The 16,386-nt window shown below is 39.6% G+C and overlaps 1 protein-coding gene across 1 annotated transcript; it reads left to right on the forward strand.

Moving 5' to 3' along the window:
* Nucleotides 1-3,142: 3,142 nt before the first annotated feature.
* On the forward strand, nt 3,143-14,096 carry LOC147651926 (uncharacterized). The gene is made up of 2 exons (XM_086899378.1): nt 3,143-3,303; nt 10,468-14,096. Exons 1-2 carry the CDS (start codon nt 3,244-3,246, stop codon nt 10,861-10,863), a joined length of 456 nt encoding a protein of 151 aa, XP_086755504.1. The 5' UTR covers nt 3,143-3,243; the 3' UTR covers nt 10,864-14,096.
* Nucleotides 14,097-16,386: the final 2,290 nt, after the last annotated feature.

Below are 16,386 nucleotides of genomic sequence, written 5' to 3' on the forward strand. Positions count from 1 at the left end.
ACATCATGGATGTTTAGCTGCTTGGGAAAAAAAAGCAGCTTTTGGAGTGTTTTTTGCTGTTTCAGACATTAGAGAATCCCCTCCCCAACTAAAGCTTCTTTCCTGTGTGAATTATCATTTTTCAAACATGGAGCAAGAGAAAAAAGGATTTATTTTTTCCATCTGATACCTACTGGATATTTAGTTAGGGTGACCTCACACATTCAGCTAAAAGTTACTCAGCTAGAAGACACTAGTGCAGTGGAAACCAGCTGTAGTCAGCTCCACTGCTCATGGAACAATTTCTCTGCAGATCCTTCTAATTTCTTCTCCAGATGTGATCTGTCCCCTCTAATCATTGTGCTATTTCAAACAACTTATTCACACACTTCTCAGACTTCAAACCTTGCTCTTGTGCAAGGCAAATCATCCTCAAGTTTGGAATAAATAGGGATTGAGCTATTTCTTAAATTACTACTTGGAAAAGGATTTTAAATTGTAGCATCCCTTTCCATTTAGTTGTTGCTAGTCTGAGGCTGGTGAGGTGCTGTTTGTCAGAGGATTCTCGTGTCACAGACAGAAACTGATGCACAGGAAGTTCCCTCTAAAGGTGAGGAAGAAATTATTTACTGTGTGGGTGACCAAGCACTGGAATAGATTGCCCAGAGGGATTGTGGAGTCTCCCTCACTGGAGATATAGCAGAATTGTCTGGACACAATCCTGTGCCATGACTGAGGATGGGCCTGCTTGAGGAGGGAGGTTGGTCTCACACAACCTTATCCATTCTGGGGCCTTTCAGCACCCTTTGGTTTTGGTACCTGTATGGGAAACGTGTGCTACTTCACCACAAATGGGACTCTGCCTCCAGGATGTTTTGCAGTGGATTTTATTGTGCTTTTGTTTGTTGCCACAGAGACTTTTATCTGTGTAGGTACTTATCTCAATATTAGTCATCTTTTCAAGTCTTTTAAGTCTGGAATTCCAAGAGCTGTGGAAATTCCATTCCACCTTGAAATTCCTTGCGAGCTGAAACTTCAGTTCATTTTCAGAGTTTTCTGGTACAGTCTGTAAAATGGACAATACAATTGCAAGACCATAATGCTTCTACTAATTAATTAATTATCAGGCTTTTTCCTCTTCACAAGCTCTTTACACGTGGAGGTATCCTAGGCAAACAGAATGTGAATTCCACTGCACTATCAGCAAGCTTTTAGCCAAGTTGGTCCACTATCCCAAATTTTTTGTGCTTAAGGGTTGCTTTGGAGCTGCAAAGTTCCAGGACACAGCTGTTAGCATTTGGATGTGCATCTCTGTTGAAAATGTGCAAAATGTTTGACATTGTCAGAACAGGAAGGCCAGCTACAACATAAGCACTGGTTTTATGTGGGAGCACCTATGTGCAACAGCACACCAAGGATTCCTGGAAGGAATCTGCTGCCCTCCTGATGTGTGAGGGTACTTATTTTTTTGTGTATTTTCCATTAACCCTGAAATAAGAGTTCCTTGCCTTAGAAACCTTAAGGTAGAGGTTTGGGGTTTTCTGGTCATGAAAGTTAAAACAATTAACTCATTCATAAGGCAGGAATTTTAATTGAGATCACCAAGGTTGAAAAACAAGTGACTTATTCACAAGTAGAATTATATGTTTTTCCCAGCCTTTTCCTCTAAATATTGATCATAGAAGGCCTTGTTTTAGACCAACTGCAGCAGAAGAAAACATTACTCTCAGATTTTATATTCTGTGAGTCACTGGAAGTTGGTAACACACAGCTATATTTATCTTGTCCTGTCATTTTAGATGTACCTTACTGCGCTCCGTAGAATCATTTCTTATAGAAGCTGGCAGCAGTCCTTGCCATCTCATACCTGATTTTTTTTTTTTAAGCTAGACTTGTTTATTTTAGACAGGTTGCTTCATACCCTGTTCAGAAATGAAATGTTTTCTCTGTGTATGGAATTTGACAGAAATGAAGAAAAATCTCATCCATTTTCCTCAGTTGTCCTTACCTCATATGAAGGAAAACATTCACAGCTGTCTCTAGTGTCCTGCAATGCAATAATTTTTCTCAGAGGTAGACTAATACCTGAAAACCTGCTGACAAGGCCACTTGCCTCCTGCACTTGGTACTGTAATGTCTGGACACTGGGAGTACAAGTATGATCTCTTTACGTTTCTATTAAGCCCATTACCCCTTTAAACAAAGTTTGCTATTTAGTCTAACAGAAAAGGTACAAGGGTGTTTACTGACACTGAAATGAATAATGTCCAAAATGCCCTAGGGAGCCCTGCCCAAAGATCTTACTGAAAACCAACAACATTTGTACTCAGTAGAAAATTTTATCCTTGGAAAATTACTGCAGACACATATTAGGAATTACACTCAAAGATATAAATCCTCAACATCAGATGAGTTGATTTCTTTCTTCTTTGTTACTGGGCTCATCTTTCTTTCATATGAGTGCAGTGGACAGTGCTGTGCTCTTGAGGCATGTGTCCAATGTAAAGTTGCCTTGAGCTGCTTTGAATGCCAATTGCTGCTCTAATAACCATTTTTAAGAAGGCAGCATGAAATTAATATGCTACAGTCTGCACAAAAGGAAGATAAAGCAAATGTAAACTTAGATCAGATAATTAACACGCCTTTGTGCATAGTGCTTGTAACAAATCCCAAGAAACTATAACATAACATGGGTTATTTTAAAGCAAGGAGGTTTAACTTTGTAAATGTGATGAGGTTCCTCTTTCACTCTTTGAAGTGACCTAGATGAAAAGGGGATTTTTTCGGTTAAGGTCAAGAAATTTTAAGTGATAGAGGATATAAAACATTTCAACTTGAAACCAATCATTTTAACTTTACAAAGCAAAAAAAAAAAAGAAATAAAAATTGATCTTTCCTGTGATTATCTAAACAGAAAGGTTTAGACACCTGTTTTGGAGATGGTAAACAGTACAATGAATTGTAATAGTACTGGAGCAGAGTAAGACCTTCATAAACAGAAAAGAGCATAATGTATTTTCTGGAGGATATCCAGGGATGTGGGGTTTTGTTTTGTTTTCCTGTTTTGTTTTGTGTTTTTTGATTCTTTCTTGTTTTTTATTTTGGAAAACAACTAACTACAGTTTACAACTGAGTCAGGTAATTGAACTGAATATCAACCACTGCATGAATAGCAGCAAATACCTGGCAGATGTATGAGAAAAAGTTATTTCCTGAGCAACCTGCAACAGAGAAAACAGTGATCCCAGGACAGTTCCACAATCCATGGCTAATGCTGTAGTAGCATCTGCAGTATGTCACTGCAATCACACACAGCAAAGCCAGGTGTGTATTAAGGAAGAAAGCCTTTACAAGCCAAATTGTGTGGGATGGAATCAGTAGTGCCTACACCTTAAGAAGGCTGGAATTAGACTTTAAGTGTTCATTCAGTTTTGCTAAATTGTAGTACGTAATTGTTACCCTGATGGTAAAAAATTATTCTTTCCTGTCTATCTAGGGTTTTATCCCATTACATGCTGACCTTGCTTATATAATTGAAAAAAGGGTATTCCATTAAAAGTAAAAGCTTTTTTATTTCATTTTGTCCATACGGTTCAGTTTTTAATGTCCTTCCTCTCAGTGACCAAATATTTTCCAGGTTCACTAACTTTCTGTAGATGACTGTATATTACAGCTCAGTTGCTCTGAGGTCAAGCCATTTTTTTACTATTTATTTACTGAAAGAAATGAAAACAGACTTTCTTGTCCAGACTGACCATTTTCTAAGATAGTACACAGAATAAACCACAACTTTCAGGCACCAGGACTAATGGTGCATATTGGATATAGGTGTGCATTTTGGATATAGGCATACATTCTCAAACCAAACCACATCAGGCTTTTCTCTAACCTTTTTTTTCTTACTTAGATCAAAATCAATGAGCACATGATAGCCTGTATTACAAAGCTGATTTTGAATCTACTTTTGTGTGTAACTACTCTGTAGCTGGAAATCTGTCAAACTACTAAGTTGCTCCACTAGCTGGTGTTTAGGAAGTTTGATAGTTAAAGAAAGGCTGGAACTACTGTATCTGTCCTAGAGGTTTCAAGCCAGTTATAACAAGGGAAAACTAAAATATCTAGCCAAAATTATAAGTTAAAGTATAAAACTGTGAGGGTTTGTGTATGGCAGAAGAGCAACCAATTAAGTTTATTTTTGCAGTGGAAAGTTAATGAACCAATTGACTTTGAGAACCTAGAGAACCTAGATTCTCTAGGTGCTTTACACACACAAAAAGAAGGATAGGTTGAATCTTTTGACATATTCAATGCTGTAAATTACTTCTCAGCTGTATGCTGTTAGGAGGCAGGCAAATCCTTCCATCAGTGCTGTTAAAGCAGTTTTTAAACTACTTGTAGGTGGGGTGTGCTGTCAGTCTCAGCACTGGGGTGTTTCATGTTTCCACTCTGTGCTCTGCACCCTGTTGCAGAGATTGAAAAGTAGCTGTGGCTGTATTATGGGTTCTGGCTTATGCTGTTCTGAAAAAAGAACATTAATGAACAAAAATTAATTTAAAATAAATTGAGAAGAAATTTTTATTTTTTTTTTTTTTACTTTTACTATTTTCATGTGTTTTACTTTTGTGGTATTTTAACTTTTAAAAGAGCTAAACCAATTTCTCTTAAAAATAAACTAAGAATCTTGAGACAAACACGGGCTTTTTTTGTGACAAGGGGGATTTTCTAGCCATACAGTATCTATCAGGATCATTGCAAGTTGTTTGCAGTATTCTATGGAAAATAGTTGTGGAATGGTTGGGTGTCCTTGTCACTTCAGTTAAACCAGTGATGTTTTGAAGGCTTCAAGCATTTTTCATCCATGTTTTCATCTTTGTTTAGTTAGAGAATATCTCTGTGTTGCCTGTGAAAAAAGCATGATGATGCTATAAAAGGCTATAGGAGTTTTGGGCTTGGATTTATTTGAGGAACGGAATAGCACAGTGAGACAGAAATTAAGGTTTCAGCCTTTGGAAAATTCATGTTTTTTGGTGTCAACTGAAAATAAGGAAAAAACATCACAGATGAAACTTTGAGAAACAACAGATTTCTGCACATTGAAATTATTAGTTACAATATGTACCACATTTTGCACAGAACCAAATATTTTTTTGGAAAAAAAAATTAAACATTTCACATGAATTTTTTTCCTTTAGGTATTTTCTTATTACTGAAAATTTTCCTTCTGACTCCATTTTCCTGTCTGTTCCTGGCAAAGCATTTCATATATGTATAAACTTTCCGATGCTTTGCTTTTATGGCTTTGCTACTAACACACAAGAGTACTGTCACAAACTTGTATGGTAAAGTGGAGATAGGATCTATTGGCATATTTATTAACTGGCTTTCAGAGACCTGTTAGATAGGACATATTTTGGTAGAAAGAGGCATTTATATTCATAAATTAGGTTGCTGGTCTGTAGTTAAATTTGTGTGGAAGGTACGACCTGCTTATCTGATCAGGTCTTAATTAAATCTTGGGAGCACTAGATGTCTCATGAATTCATTTCATGAAATGAAAGAAATTTAATATAAATGCAGTACAATACGTAAGTAAAAGACTAAACAATTGTACTAAAACTGATGGAATAGATCTTAAATTAGTTGCATGTCATTTTTGTTTGTGATCCATCAGCTGACAAGGACTATAGGTAAAGCTTTAGCTTGTTACTACCTGACCTATGAGGGAAGGCAAGACAAAACATAAAGCTAAAGGTCTGTCAGGCAAAGGAATTTTCTTATATGTAAAAATGTCAAAAGACAGTTCATAAGGTACATAAGGACAGTACTCCTCATGTTCATAAAGGCTGCCCAGTTGTTTCTGTGTCTAACAAAACCTTTCCAAAGTGAGGACCACAAAAGCTGAGGCATCCTATCTGGATTATCCAGGACCAGCAACCTCGAAAGGACTTGATACTTGGGAAAACTGACTGTCCTGAGATTTGCCCCAAAAGTGGAGTCTGTGGAGCCTAAGCAAGTCACCCCAAAGCTGGGCATTTGTCTCTGAGGTCGGGGCAGAAGCTGCAAGCTGTGTCCTGAGGAGGAGGCACCCAGAGCAGCCCCAGCAGGGTGGCCCTGCAGCAGCATCTGGGGGCACACCCAGCTGGAGCCCTGGCTCTGCCCCTCTGCCGCTTCCTGCTGTAAAGCATGCCTGAAGAATTGGCTGAAAACATGGGAAGAGCTGTCCTGTGCCTGTGACTTAAGGGCTGGGCTCCCAGCAGGTCTGTCCAGAATCCATCAGTTTTGAGAATGGTAAGGCTTACACAAAATGAGTCAGTGCAGATGCAGGGTCCTGAGAACTCATTTTCTATGGAAAAAAATGTGGGTTTGACAATGTCTTGCTGTCAACTCAAATTTGTCCAAATCTGAACTCTGGAGCAGACATAATTCCCGGGAATTATAAAGTACTTTTTGAATAGTTTTCCTTATACATATAACCATGATTTTTTTTTTTAATATATATATATATTTCTTTTCTGCATAGTTTTTGCTGTCCTCCTTCACTTTTCCAGCTCAGTATGCTATTTTTATTTCCCCAGAACTGAAGTCTTTTTAGAACAGAGTCCCTTTTAACCAAGTATAGAGAGGAATATTTACAGGAGACAAAAAAAACAGTACAAGAGGAAAATACACTTAAGAGCTTCTTAACACACAGAGAATAAAACCCACATTTCTTTATGAGGACTTTTTTTTTTTTTTCCTGAAGTAGAGGGTGAAAAGATGGGGAAAGCCATTCATCTACGCTGTTATAGACTTGCATTCCACATGGGACCTCTCTGTTTTAGCCAGCTGAAGGTTTTGCACACATTCCTCTAACATACACAGCTGGGGTGTATCTAAATCCTGGGCTGCACAGAAATCACCTCTTGAGCAGGAGGGGTTTAGTCCATGTCAGTTGATGGAATCCTTGACACTGATGTCCAAAATAATTTAGATCAGTCCTTAGGTAAGCACAAATACCAGCTTTAATATTTTGAAGAGTGCCTCAGGTTGATTACAGAGAAAAAGAGTAGGAACCAAGACTTGATGCTTAGAATGCTTTCCAATTTGCTGAGTTACTGGCCAGCTTCTGAAATTTCTCACGCTTAATCTAACAGGGAGTGTGCCTGAGCAAAGGAGGCTGTAAGCACCAAGAAAGGAGTGAAGGCATGGTTTAAACACAGACATACTACTTTTCAGTTACTAATGTGTTTTCCCTATGAGAATGATGTAGCAGCATTTCATATTTTTCTCACACAAGCACTACCCAGATGGGGAAATGCAGAGATACCCCATGTCCCTTCAGATAAACCATGCACATTTGGTAGCAATTGAACTGGAGCGAAGGAGGGGTTTCTATTGGCTTTTGCTGATATTGTCTGGTTTATATTAGGTTGGAATTTCTGAGACTGGGAATGTATTACTGTAGCAAACAGTGGTTGCTATAGAAAATGTAGGATCATCTGAGTTATCCTACATATACAAAATAGGCCTGAACACTGACAGCTTCCTGGGATTGGAGTGTTGGGGGAAGAGTGTTGGGACGCTCATATTGTTATACTTGTGAGTTCATGTCTTGCATTTGTCGCTTTTACTCTTGCCGTTGTAATAATTATGTGTAGTCTTCAGGAATCTGTGTGGGCTGTCACCAGTATTCCATCCTGTATTTTCCATCTTCAGTTCCATCTAGGACAAGATGATGCTTAGGAGCAGCCAGAATAGATTGACAAGAGCAAGCTGCCTAAACAATCTTCAGGCTTGCTTAGGATGAAATAAGTGGTTCTGTGGACTAGTAGAGAAGTGGATATCTCTTGACTTTAATAAGGATAGAAGGGGGAAAAAATCTGAAAAGATGTTAAATTAACATTACTGGATATTTTAAATCTATTTTTTTTCAGAAAATAATACAGAGAATTTCTGTAGTGTTAATCTGTGGTCTCTGTTATTGTCTGCAGTATCAATAGCCCAGTTTTTCCAACCTTTACTTGGATGTCAGGTGACAGAAGAGGCTTGCTGGGGGAAGGCAATGCCACACTGCTTCCAGTTCTTCCTGTCCCATGGAAATCACCCATAACTGTGTGGTAGTTGCAGCTTCCCAATATATCAGGCAACAATTTCCATCCTGTTCCCCAAAGACCAGCTGATTTGAGGGGTTTGGCTTCAGCATCTTTCAAGTTCCATATCTCAACAGCTTGTGCTGCTTGCCAAGTGCATTCACAAAGTGCTGTAATAAATTTGATAGTATTGTCTTTTGAAGGAATCTGTGTCACTGAGCCAGCACATACTGACTGCACACACAGCAATGCTCTGTATTTTCCTAGCTCTGTGATATAATGACAGAAGGGGGGGGAAAAAAAAAGCCAGACATAGAAGTCTAAAGAAACGAGACTAGACTCAGGGGCACTTGCTAATGATACTGTACAAAAAACCTGAAAATATGTTAGTACAGATAGAGCCTGGGAGTATACAGCATTTGAATTTTGATCAGCTTTTCATACATGCAGCTCTCAAAGTGGCAAGCATATTTATGAGGTTCAGACTAGATTTACTGTCACGGACATTGTTTCATGGTGGTGTGCTTTAACCCCAGCTGGCAACAAAGGACCATGCAGCCACTTGCTCATGTGCCAGGGGGATGGGGAAGACAATAAGAAAAAAAGGTGAAACCTGTGGGTTGAGATAGAAACTATTTAATAATTGAAATAAAATAATCATAGTGGAAATGGAGGGAACAAAAAGAGAAATAAATAAAACCCAAGAAAGACAGGCAATGCACAATCAAATGGCTCTTGACCCACCGAGCAGTGCTCAGCCCATCCCTGAGCAAGGACTGGCATCTCTCAAACAACTGCCCCAGTTTATATACTGGCCACGATGCTCTGGAATACAGAATATCCCTTTGCCCAGTTCAGCTCAGCTGTCCTGGATCTGCTCCCTCCCAGTTTCTTGAGTACCTCTTCATTGGCAAAGCTGTGGGAAAGTCTTTGACTGGGGCTCAGCACCAAGTAGTGCCAACTAAAAAAAAAAAAGGTATATTATCAACATTCTCCTGCTGAATCCAAAACACAGCACTACCAGCCACTAGGAAGAAATTTAACTCTATCACTGCCAAGGAAAGCCATTGGGACACTCCAAACCTTCCCTACTACCATGCAAAATCAGCTTACTCTAAGCCTCCGAGCAGGGCTCAGAGAATCTAAGGCCAGTTTTTCCATGCTCTGCACCCAAAGGCAACTGAAACTGGGATTGAAAGGAGGAGGATGTTTGAAGTGGAGGTGCTGATGCTGAGCTTCCGCTAACATCTGGTCATTAATTTCAGCTTTGGGGACTTCCAAAATGTTGGCAAACACAGCTCCAGCTGGCCTGGGGCCTGTGGCTTCTCCATCAGCAGGTAAATAGGCCAGATGGTCTCTAATTTTACTACTGTTTCTGGTATGGATGATGAGCCTTGGTCCCTACAGAGCAATGCGCCATCTAAGCGCTGAATGTTTTTATCCACCTTTTGACCACATAGAAACAATGTAATTATTAGAAGAGTAGTGAAATTATTAGAGCAGTGGCTACAAAGAATGTGAGAGGCTAAGAAAAAGCAGAAATGATCACCTAGTTTTCCTCTTTCCATTTCAGAACGGCGAAGTCTAGAAATCCTTTTTGAACAGCTGCGCTTCCATTTGTGTTTGCTATAAAACAAAACTGTTTCACTTGTAGGAAGAAACTGGGGAAAACTGTTTTGTCTTTGCCATTTCTGTTCCTTTCAGCAAACAACAACAATGGACAAAAAAAAATCAGACACAGAATCAAATTAAAAACTCCTACAAATCTAATCAGGCCTTCTCTAGAGCTGTAGAGCTAACTTGTGCATTAGAAAGCTGAAAGAATCTCAATTTAAGTGCTTTATCTTCAGTACTTCTTGGAGGGAGTTTTTTTTCATAGCTGTATGCAGTATAAAAACTTGTAAAAGGGTGGGAGGATGAGATTTTGGAGAATCTGGAGCTGGAACCTAAGGCAATATTCAGGCAGTGATTATGCAATTGTTGCGTAATACGGAGAGTTCTTGCATGAATAATCCTGTTGACATCAGAGTTTCACAATCAAGTAATTGAACACTGCACTGTTTAAAATCATCTGCATTTATGATGGAAAAGTTAGCAAAATCGCCATTATAAGAATAGTGGTCTCATAAATACAGACTTTCTCAGTTGGGGTGAAGAGTGTAACAATGTCAGATGAAAGAATAGAAGAAAATATTTTCTCAGCTTACATATAGCAGGAAGGATTGGGTTCAATGGTTCCCCTTGAGAAACGGAAAAGGCATAGACAATTATTATGGGTTGTCATTAATTCGTTATGCCTGAGAAGCACTTTGAACAGTAGTATCGACAAAATTGAAAGGAAAGGGGGAAAATGCACTAGTCACCTGAACAATGAGCAATCTTTTATTTTATATTTATTTTTTTTTTCATTTGTATCTAGCAAGTGCCAGAGCCAGCAGCGGCAGAAGGCTCCATTCCCGAGCACCGGCGGCTTCTCGGCGCTAATGAGGCGGCGGCTGCTGCAGCAGGTGCCGCTCCTCTCCTCACGGCCACGGCTCCCGCTGAGGGGCTCGGGGGGCTCGGGGGACGCGGGGCTGCTGCAGGAGCAGCGAGCGTACCGCCAGCTGCACGGCTGGAAAAGCCGCAGCACCCCTGCGAGCTGCTCCTGCTCTCCCGGGGGGGAACACACACGCTGAGGGGCTCAGGCCGAGGGCGGGCCCGGCTGGGCCCCGAGCGCCGCCTCCTGCGGCCCTGCCAGCCAGCGAGCGGCCTGCGCAAACACCGGCGGCGGCGCAGCTGCTGCCGCCAGCGCCGGGGAAAACAAGCCATTAAATAGCTGATCTATCAAGTTTAAGCTAGATGCCAAAGCAGAAATAAACGTCTGTTAGACTGCCTATTTTGTTTGGTTGTTTTGGGGGTTGTTGTTTGGGGTTTTTTTCCCCAGAAGGTTTAAGGCTGTGGAAAATGGGTGGGCCTATCAAGATGTATCTCTAGGTATAGGGGACGAGGCGGGATGACAACTGAAATTTAACCGGAGTTCATGTTGCCAGGAAGAATTTGAATGTTTAGGTGCTGATGGCTGAAGAATGTGTACAGTCATCTGTGCAAAAAGGCTGAGAAAATCTGTAGCTGATGGAGGAAAGTCATCTGCTTTTATCTCATGCCACACCATTTGAAAAAGCAAATCCAGTGCCCTAAATGCCAATAGCTGCAGAACACTGGAGCCTTTCAAAGCTAGTGTGCTTCTAGGTGGATTTATTCATTAGCTTTGTAAAGCTTTTGACATGCCAGAAAGTGCAACCATTTTCAGACCAAATAGAACTGGTGTAAGATAAATAATATTTTTTATGGTTGTTCCTATCTGCCAATCCATGTCAGGAGGAAAACTGTGAGGCAATCTTCCCTATTCTGGTTTCTCCTATACTCTGTTTAAAAATAGTCATCTAGTAGACTTACATACTTGTTGATTTCTTGGATAGATGTAATACATTTGGACGTTGTAATAATCTTAAAGTTTTATTTCTATGGGAAATTACATCTGGAGAATGTACCGAAGACATATTAATTTCTCTTTGTTAGCCAGCATGCTATTTTGGTGCTTTCTAGAGTGCAAATAAAGTTCCCAAAGTGTTCTAGGAAATAAATTGGAAAGAGCTACTAAAGGTATATCCCTTTTCTTTAAAAACTGTATTTTAGAGTATGGCAGTTTACATTTTCAGGGAGATAATGAATAATTGGTATGAACAGGAAAATCTCCACTAACATCAGTGCAGCTGCATTCATTTAGATCAGTTGAGGATCTGAGGATCTGATTCACTGTATGACAAAATGTCTCAACTAACATAATTAGCTAAAGCTGCAATCAAAGCCCAGCAGGGATGTGGGTTGTTGCAGCAATGTGAAATGGAAAAAAAGAAGCAAAGCTGAAAGTTTCCACTATACCAATATATATGAATATGTTCAGCTACAACTACTGTTCCATTTTTTTGTATTTATGGGCGTGATAAGTTGGGGTACCACGCCAGGATGAGAGGAGGCAGCTAGCTGAGTTGGGAGAGCTTGCCTCATGATTATGAAAACTACCTTTTTGCTTGCCTTCATTCAAGTATTGAACATGTCAATGGAGGTCTATGGCTGAGCAGCAGAGAGAGCTGCTACCAGGGCTTACATTGTCCATTTTCTTATTTACTCTTTGCATGGCTCTGTGTTTGTCTCACTGTAGGCACATAGCTGTCTTCCTCTGGGCTTCAGTGTTCTCATTCCCACCCTGCCTGCCCAGATCTCTGAGGCAGAGCTTACCCTGCGCCTCCTGCAAGGAATTCGTGCTCAAGTAGCTGATGGTTTCTGTCCCTCTCCTGCAGTACCAAGTAGAGTCACTGCAGTAATCACCAGAAATAAACACTGGACTAACACAAGTGTACAAACTATTAAGAAGTGCAAGCTTGACATGTACTAAAGTGTCCAGCATAGCCTTTGACTCAATAAAGTGGACCTGTGCCTCCCATGGTCATTTTTTTCCAGACTACTGGAATATCCAGGAGCCTCAGCCTTTTTTTGGCTTCTGGTCTAAGCAGGAAGACAGGAGAGAAGCATGAAATGCTTTATCACTGCCATTGTAAACAGTTTGTGTACTTGCTGTGGAAATGTGTTTCTATGAGGGGTCACACTGTAATACCTTGTACCTTGTCAACAGAAACACTTCAGTGCAACCTGCTCCCACTAACAGGTTCTTTTTATACACCCAGTCCTTAAGAGAGAGTACAGTCCCTTTTGTTTTCAGTGGTGTGGTGGGCACAAAGAGGAAGCTGCTTTTGGTAATAAGTGTACATAAATTACAAACCACCTTTTGGAACAATGTGTTTTTGCACAACCTTTGTGTCAGTGGGCCCTCACCAGAACCTCATCATATCATATCAATGACAAAAGGTGAAGCATATCAATGACGGGTGAAGAGATAAATAATGAATGACTGTTTCTCTTTGGTGTTGTTCATTCCTGCTCTAGCAGGAGCTGTGCAGTAAGAGACACTTCAGAACAGAGGAATGAAAAAACAGATCCCATGGTGCCATGAGGCAGGAGGCAAATTCTACTGCCAGAGTGCAGGTCCTCCTCCTGTCTTCCAGGGTTCAGATTTCCTGGTAATGGATAGAAATCCCCACAGCTAATGGCAATAATGGTGTATAGGAAAAACTGTAAGTTGAACTTTAGTTTCTAGGAGACTGAAAATAAAAATATCAGACCTAGGAATTTCAAGAAAGATTATGCTGTGAAATACTGTCATAAAAATTCCTGCTTGCAGTAAATTTCTCTCCAAAGAATTCTGGTTGTGAGAAGTGTCTTAATTTCTCTGTAAATCTGTAAGACCACTACAATATTAGTGTCAAATTTTCTATTTCTAACATTTTTTCTTTTCTTACTCTCATGTTCTCTTTGTTCAAAATGCCTTAATTTTTTAATTCCAAGGTTTCATATGAAGTAATGAAAACCTTCTCGGTTTTGCATTTATAATTATTTTTGAGGATGGTTATTGATTTTTCAGATATCACAGAATTAAGGTAAGAAAATATTAATGGCTAATAGATCTACATAGAGAAAAAGGCAGTACAAAGGTAGCAAATGGTGCTGTGCATTGCTCAGAACTAGCTCTAATATGTTCACTGGGCTGTTAAGGAAGAGAATCTGACACATGGTCTGGGAGTTACAGGGTTACTGTAAGTACTGTTTCACACTGCAGTGCTTTAGAACCGTTTGGCTGTTTTCTATTCATCACTTACTTGCAGCCTGGGTGGAACTGGAGCTTCCGCTACTTACTTGCTCAAAAGAATGTGAATTTGGTCAGGTTTTTGTAAAATTAAGCAGTAGCTGTTGCAATTAGTGCTGGCTGCTAACATCAGTTGACAGGAAGCTTTTCACATTAGGTTTTTAGGTTCATAATTTTAGTAGCAACTTAATGACAGTAAAATCATCATAATAAATTGCACTGAATTGCAGTTTAGAATTTAATAAAAATTAATTCCTTATGGCTAAGTTTTGTAAAATATAGATTGTTTATAATAGAAAAAAAATAAATCCTTTTAGTTCTTTAGTGTCCCACTCCATAAAAGACATTTTTCTTTTCTTCAAACTGCAGATAGTGACACTTAAAGACCTTTGTAACAATAGTTTTATTTTTTAGGAGCCTGAACAATATGTTTGGAGAGCAAACTTCTGCACATGTGTGTCAGATTTTCTGGTTTGTTTTAAAGCATTTTGGTAAGCAAATATCTCACTTCCTGTCTGCAAGCTTGTCAGAGCACACTCTTATGCATGTACAGTCCAGAATCCAGAAAAACAGGACTGCTTGTATTAGAGACAAATCAAACATACACATTTTTCCACCAAATATCTGGAGACATTAGCTAGGCCACTTAAAATATTTATTTTTAATTTCCAAATTAAAGGGGAAAAATGATTGCAAATTATTAAAATACCTTGTATGGATTGTTCATCCTTTCTGTTGGTCTGCCTAGGATTTTATCTTTGCACCTATTAACTTGGATTTGAGAAAAGGCTAAATTTTATGATTGGATGTTGAAACTTTCTTGAGGTGTTAGCTGACAAAGAGCAGCAAAGATAAATGGTAATAAAAACAAAAGCTGGCAAACTAAGGGAAAGTTTCCCAGTCTAAGATGTATTGTTGAACCGAGCTTCCTGCTTCAAAGAAAAGCAAATAGAGTCTCCAGTTGTATCCCTCTGAGATGCAATCCACTATTGAGAAATCTTTGCATTCCAGACATACTTCTGTGTCTAAGTCTAAAAACATCTGCAAAGAACAGATGTCTTTAGGTGACTATACCTGTATCATAGGTATGGGAATTTAGGAACTTTTTGAAAGAAAATAGTTGTCTTGAATCACTAATATGTTCTTTGGTGCAAGCATTTGTCTTGGAAGTCCCAGTGGATTTTGAGTTCTCTCTCTATCTATTTTGAGTATCTCTATCTATTAAGAATAGGATTGAGAAGTGCCATAGTGTGATTCATATCACTTTTGACTATGGAAAAAAGCCTCACTGAGGTTTGATGACACCTTTCCTGGCTTAGATTTGCACAGTATTTGGCCCAAAAACCAAGATCACAGAATGTTTGAGGTTGGTAGGGACCTTCTGAGACCCTGTTTTTGATCTAGCCCCTCACTTCAAGCAGGGTCACCTAATTACAGCAGGTTGCCACAGAAGGGACTGTAACCAGTCAGGTTTTGAGCATCTGCAGGGATGAAACTGCACCCTCCCTAGACAACCTTTTCTATACACAAGTTGTGATTTGGGTTTTTTTATTGATATGGAAATCCATGTTTCAAGTTTTGCCCATTGCTTCTTTTTGTGTCTGTGAGCACCACTGACAATTGACTATCAGTCACTGACTATCAGCTCACATTATGCAAAAATAACAGTTTGCCTCACTGGAACTATATTTTCCATTGCAACTCCAATAGCTATGAACTGGCTCAAGAAAGACAGGCAACAAGATCAGTTTTCCTGGTGATCAGTTTTCCCTGCTGACATTTGGTGAACCAGACGTTGCAGAAAAATATATAAATCTAAAGCAGGAAATCTGTCATTTTAAGACTAACAGTATTTGTGTAGAACTCAAAGTGTTTTCCAGATAAAATGAGGTAATGCAAAACTGTGGTCATGCCCAAAGCCAAGGAGCAGCTGACTAGAGCTGAGAACAGATTTTGCATTAGACCTCCAACCCAAACAAGCCCAGGATCAAGGGCTGGTGTGTTTTGCGTAGTTTCAGCAACCCTAGTGGAAACATTGCAGATGTGAGCCTGTACTTAGGTACTTGAGTTAGTGTTTTCTGTCCTTTCCCTTTGGCCACGTTAGGAACTATTTACTTCAAGCAACATGAATCTGTCTGAGCCTATAAGGTATCTGAATGTTTTAAATAAATTCCACACTCCACTATGAATATTGAGCTCCTCATACTCTGGTTGGAATTCTGTGATGGAATATTGAAAACTCATAGTGTTGAATTGATGACTACCACTGAAATCAAATCAAGTACAAGCTCCAGCCTTGAAAATAAATTTTTTAGGAAGATGTTGCTTCTCAACAAGTTTGAGCATTAAGGTCTTGTGGTGCTGAGCAGGTCCATGTGATGGCAGACTGGAATATGACAAAAGGGCAAGAACCTCCCAGCTCTGGAAACCACTTTTGCTATTGCATGATGGAGATATTCCCCCATAAAAGAGGGTGGATCTGTGTCTTCTTGAGCACAGTCAAACTTTCTGGATCTCTGAGGGAAAGATAAGTGAGAGAGCTATTGCATTTCAACTGCTTTTCTAGTGAGCCACTATTTTGGGCTGTCTTCCTCTCTT

Source organism: Cyanistes caeruleus, chromosome 8, assembly GCF_971803275.1.
Source record: "Cyanistes caeruleus chromosome 8, bCyaCae1.hap1.1, whole genome shotgun sequence".
Lineage (NCBI taxonomy): Eukaryota > Metazoa > Chordata > Aves > Passeriformes > Paridae > Cyanistes > Cyanistes caeruleus.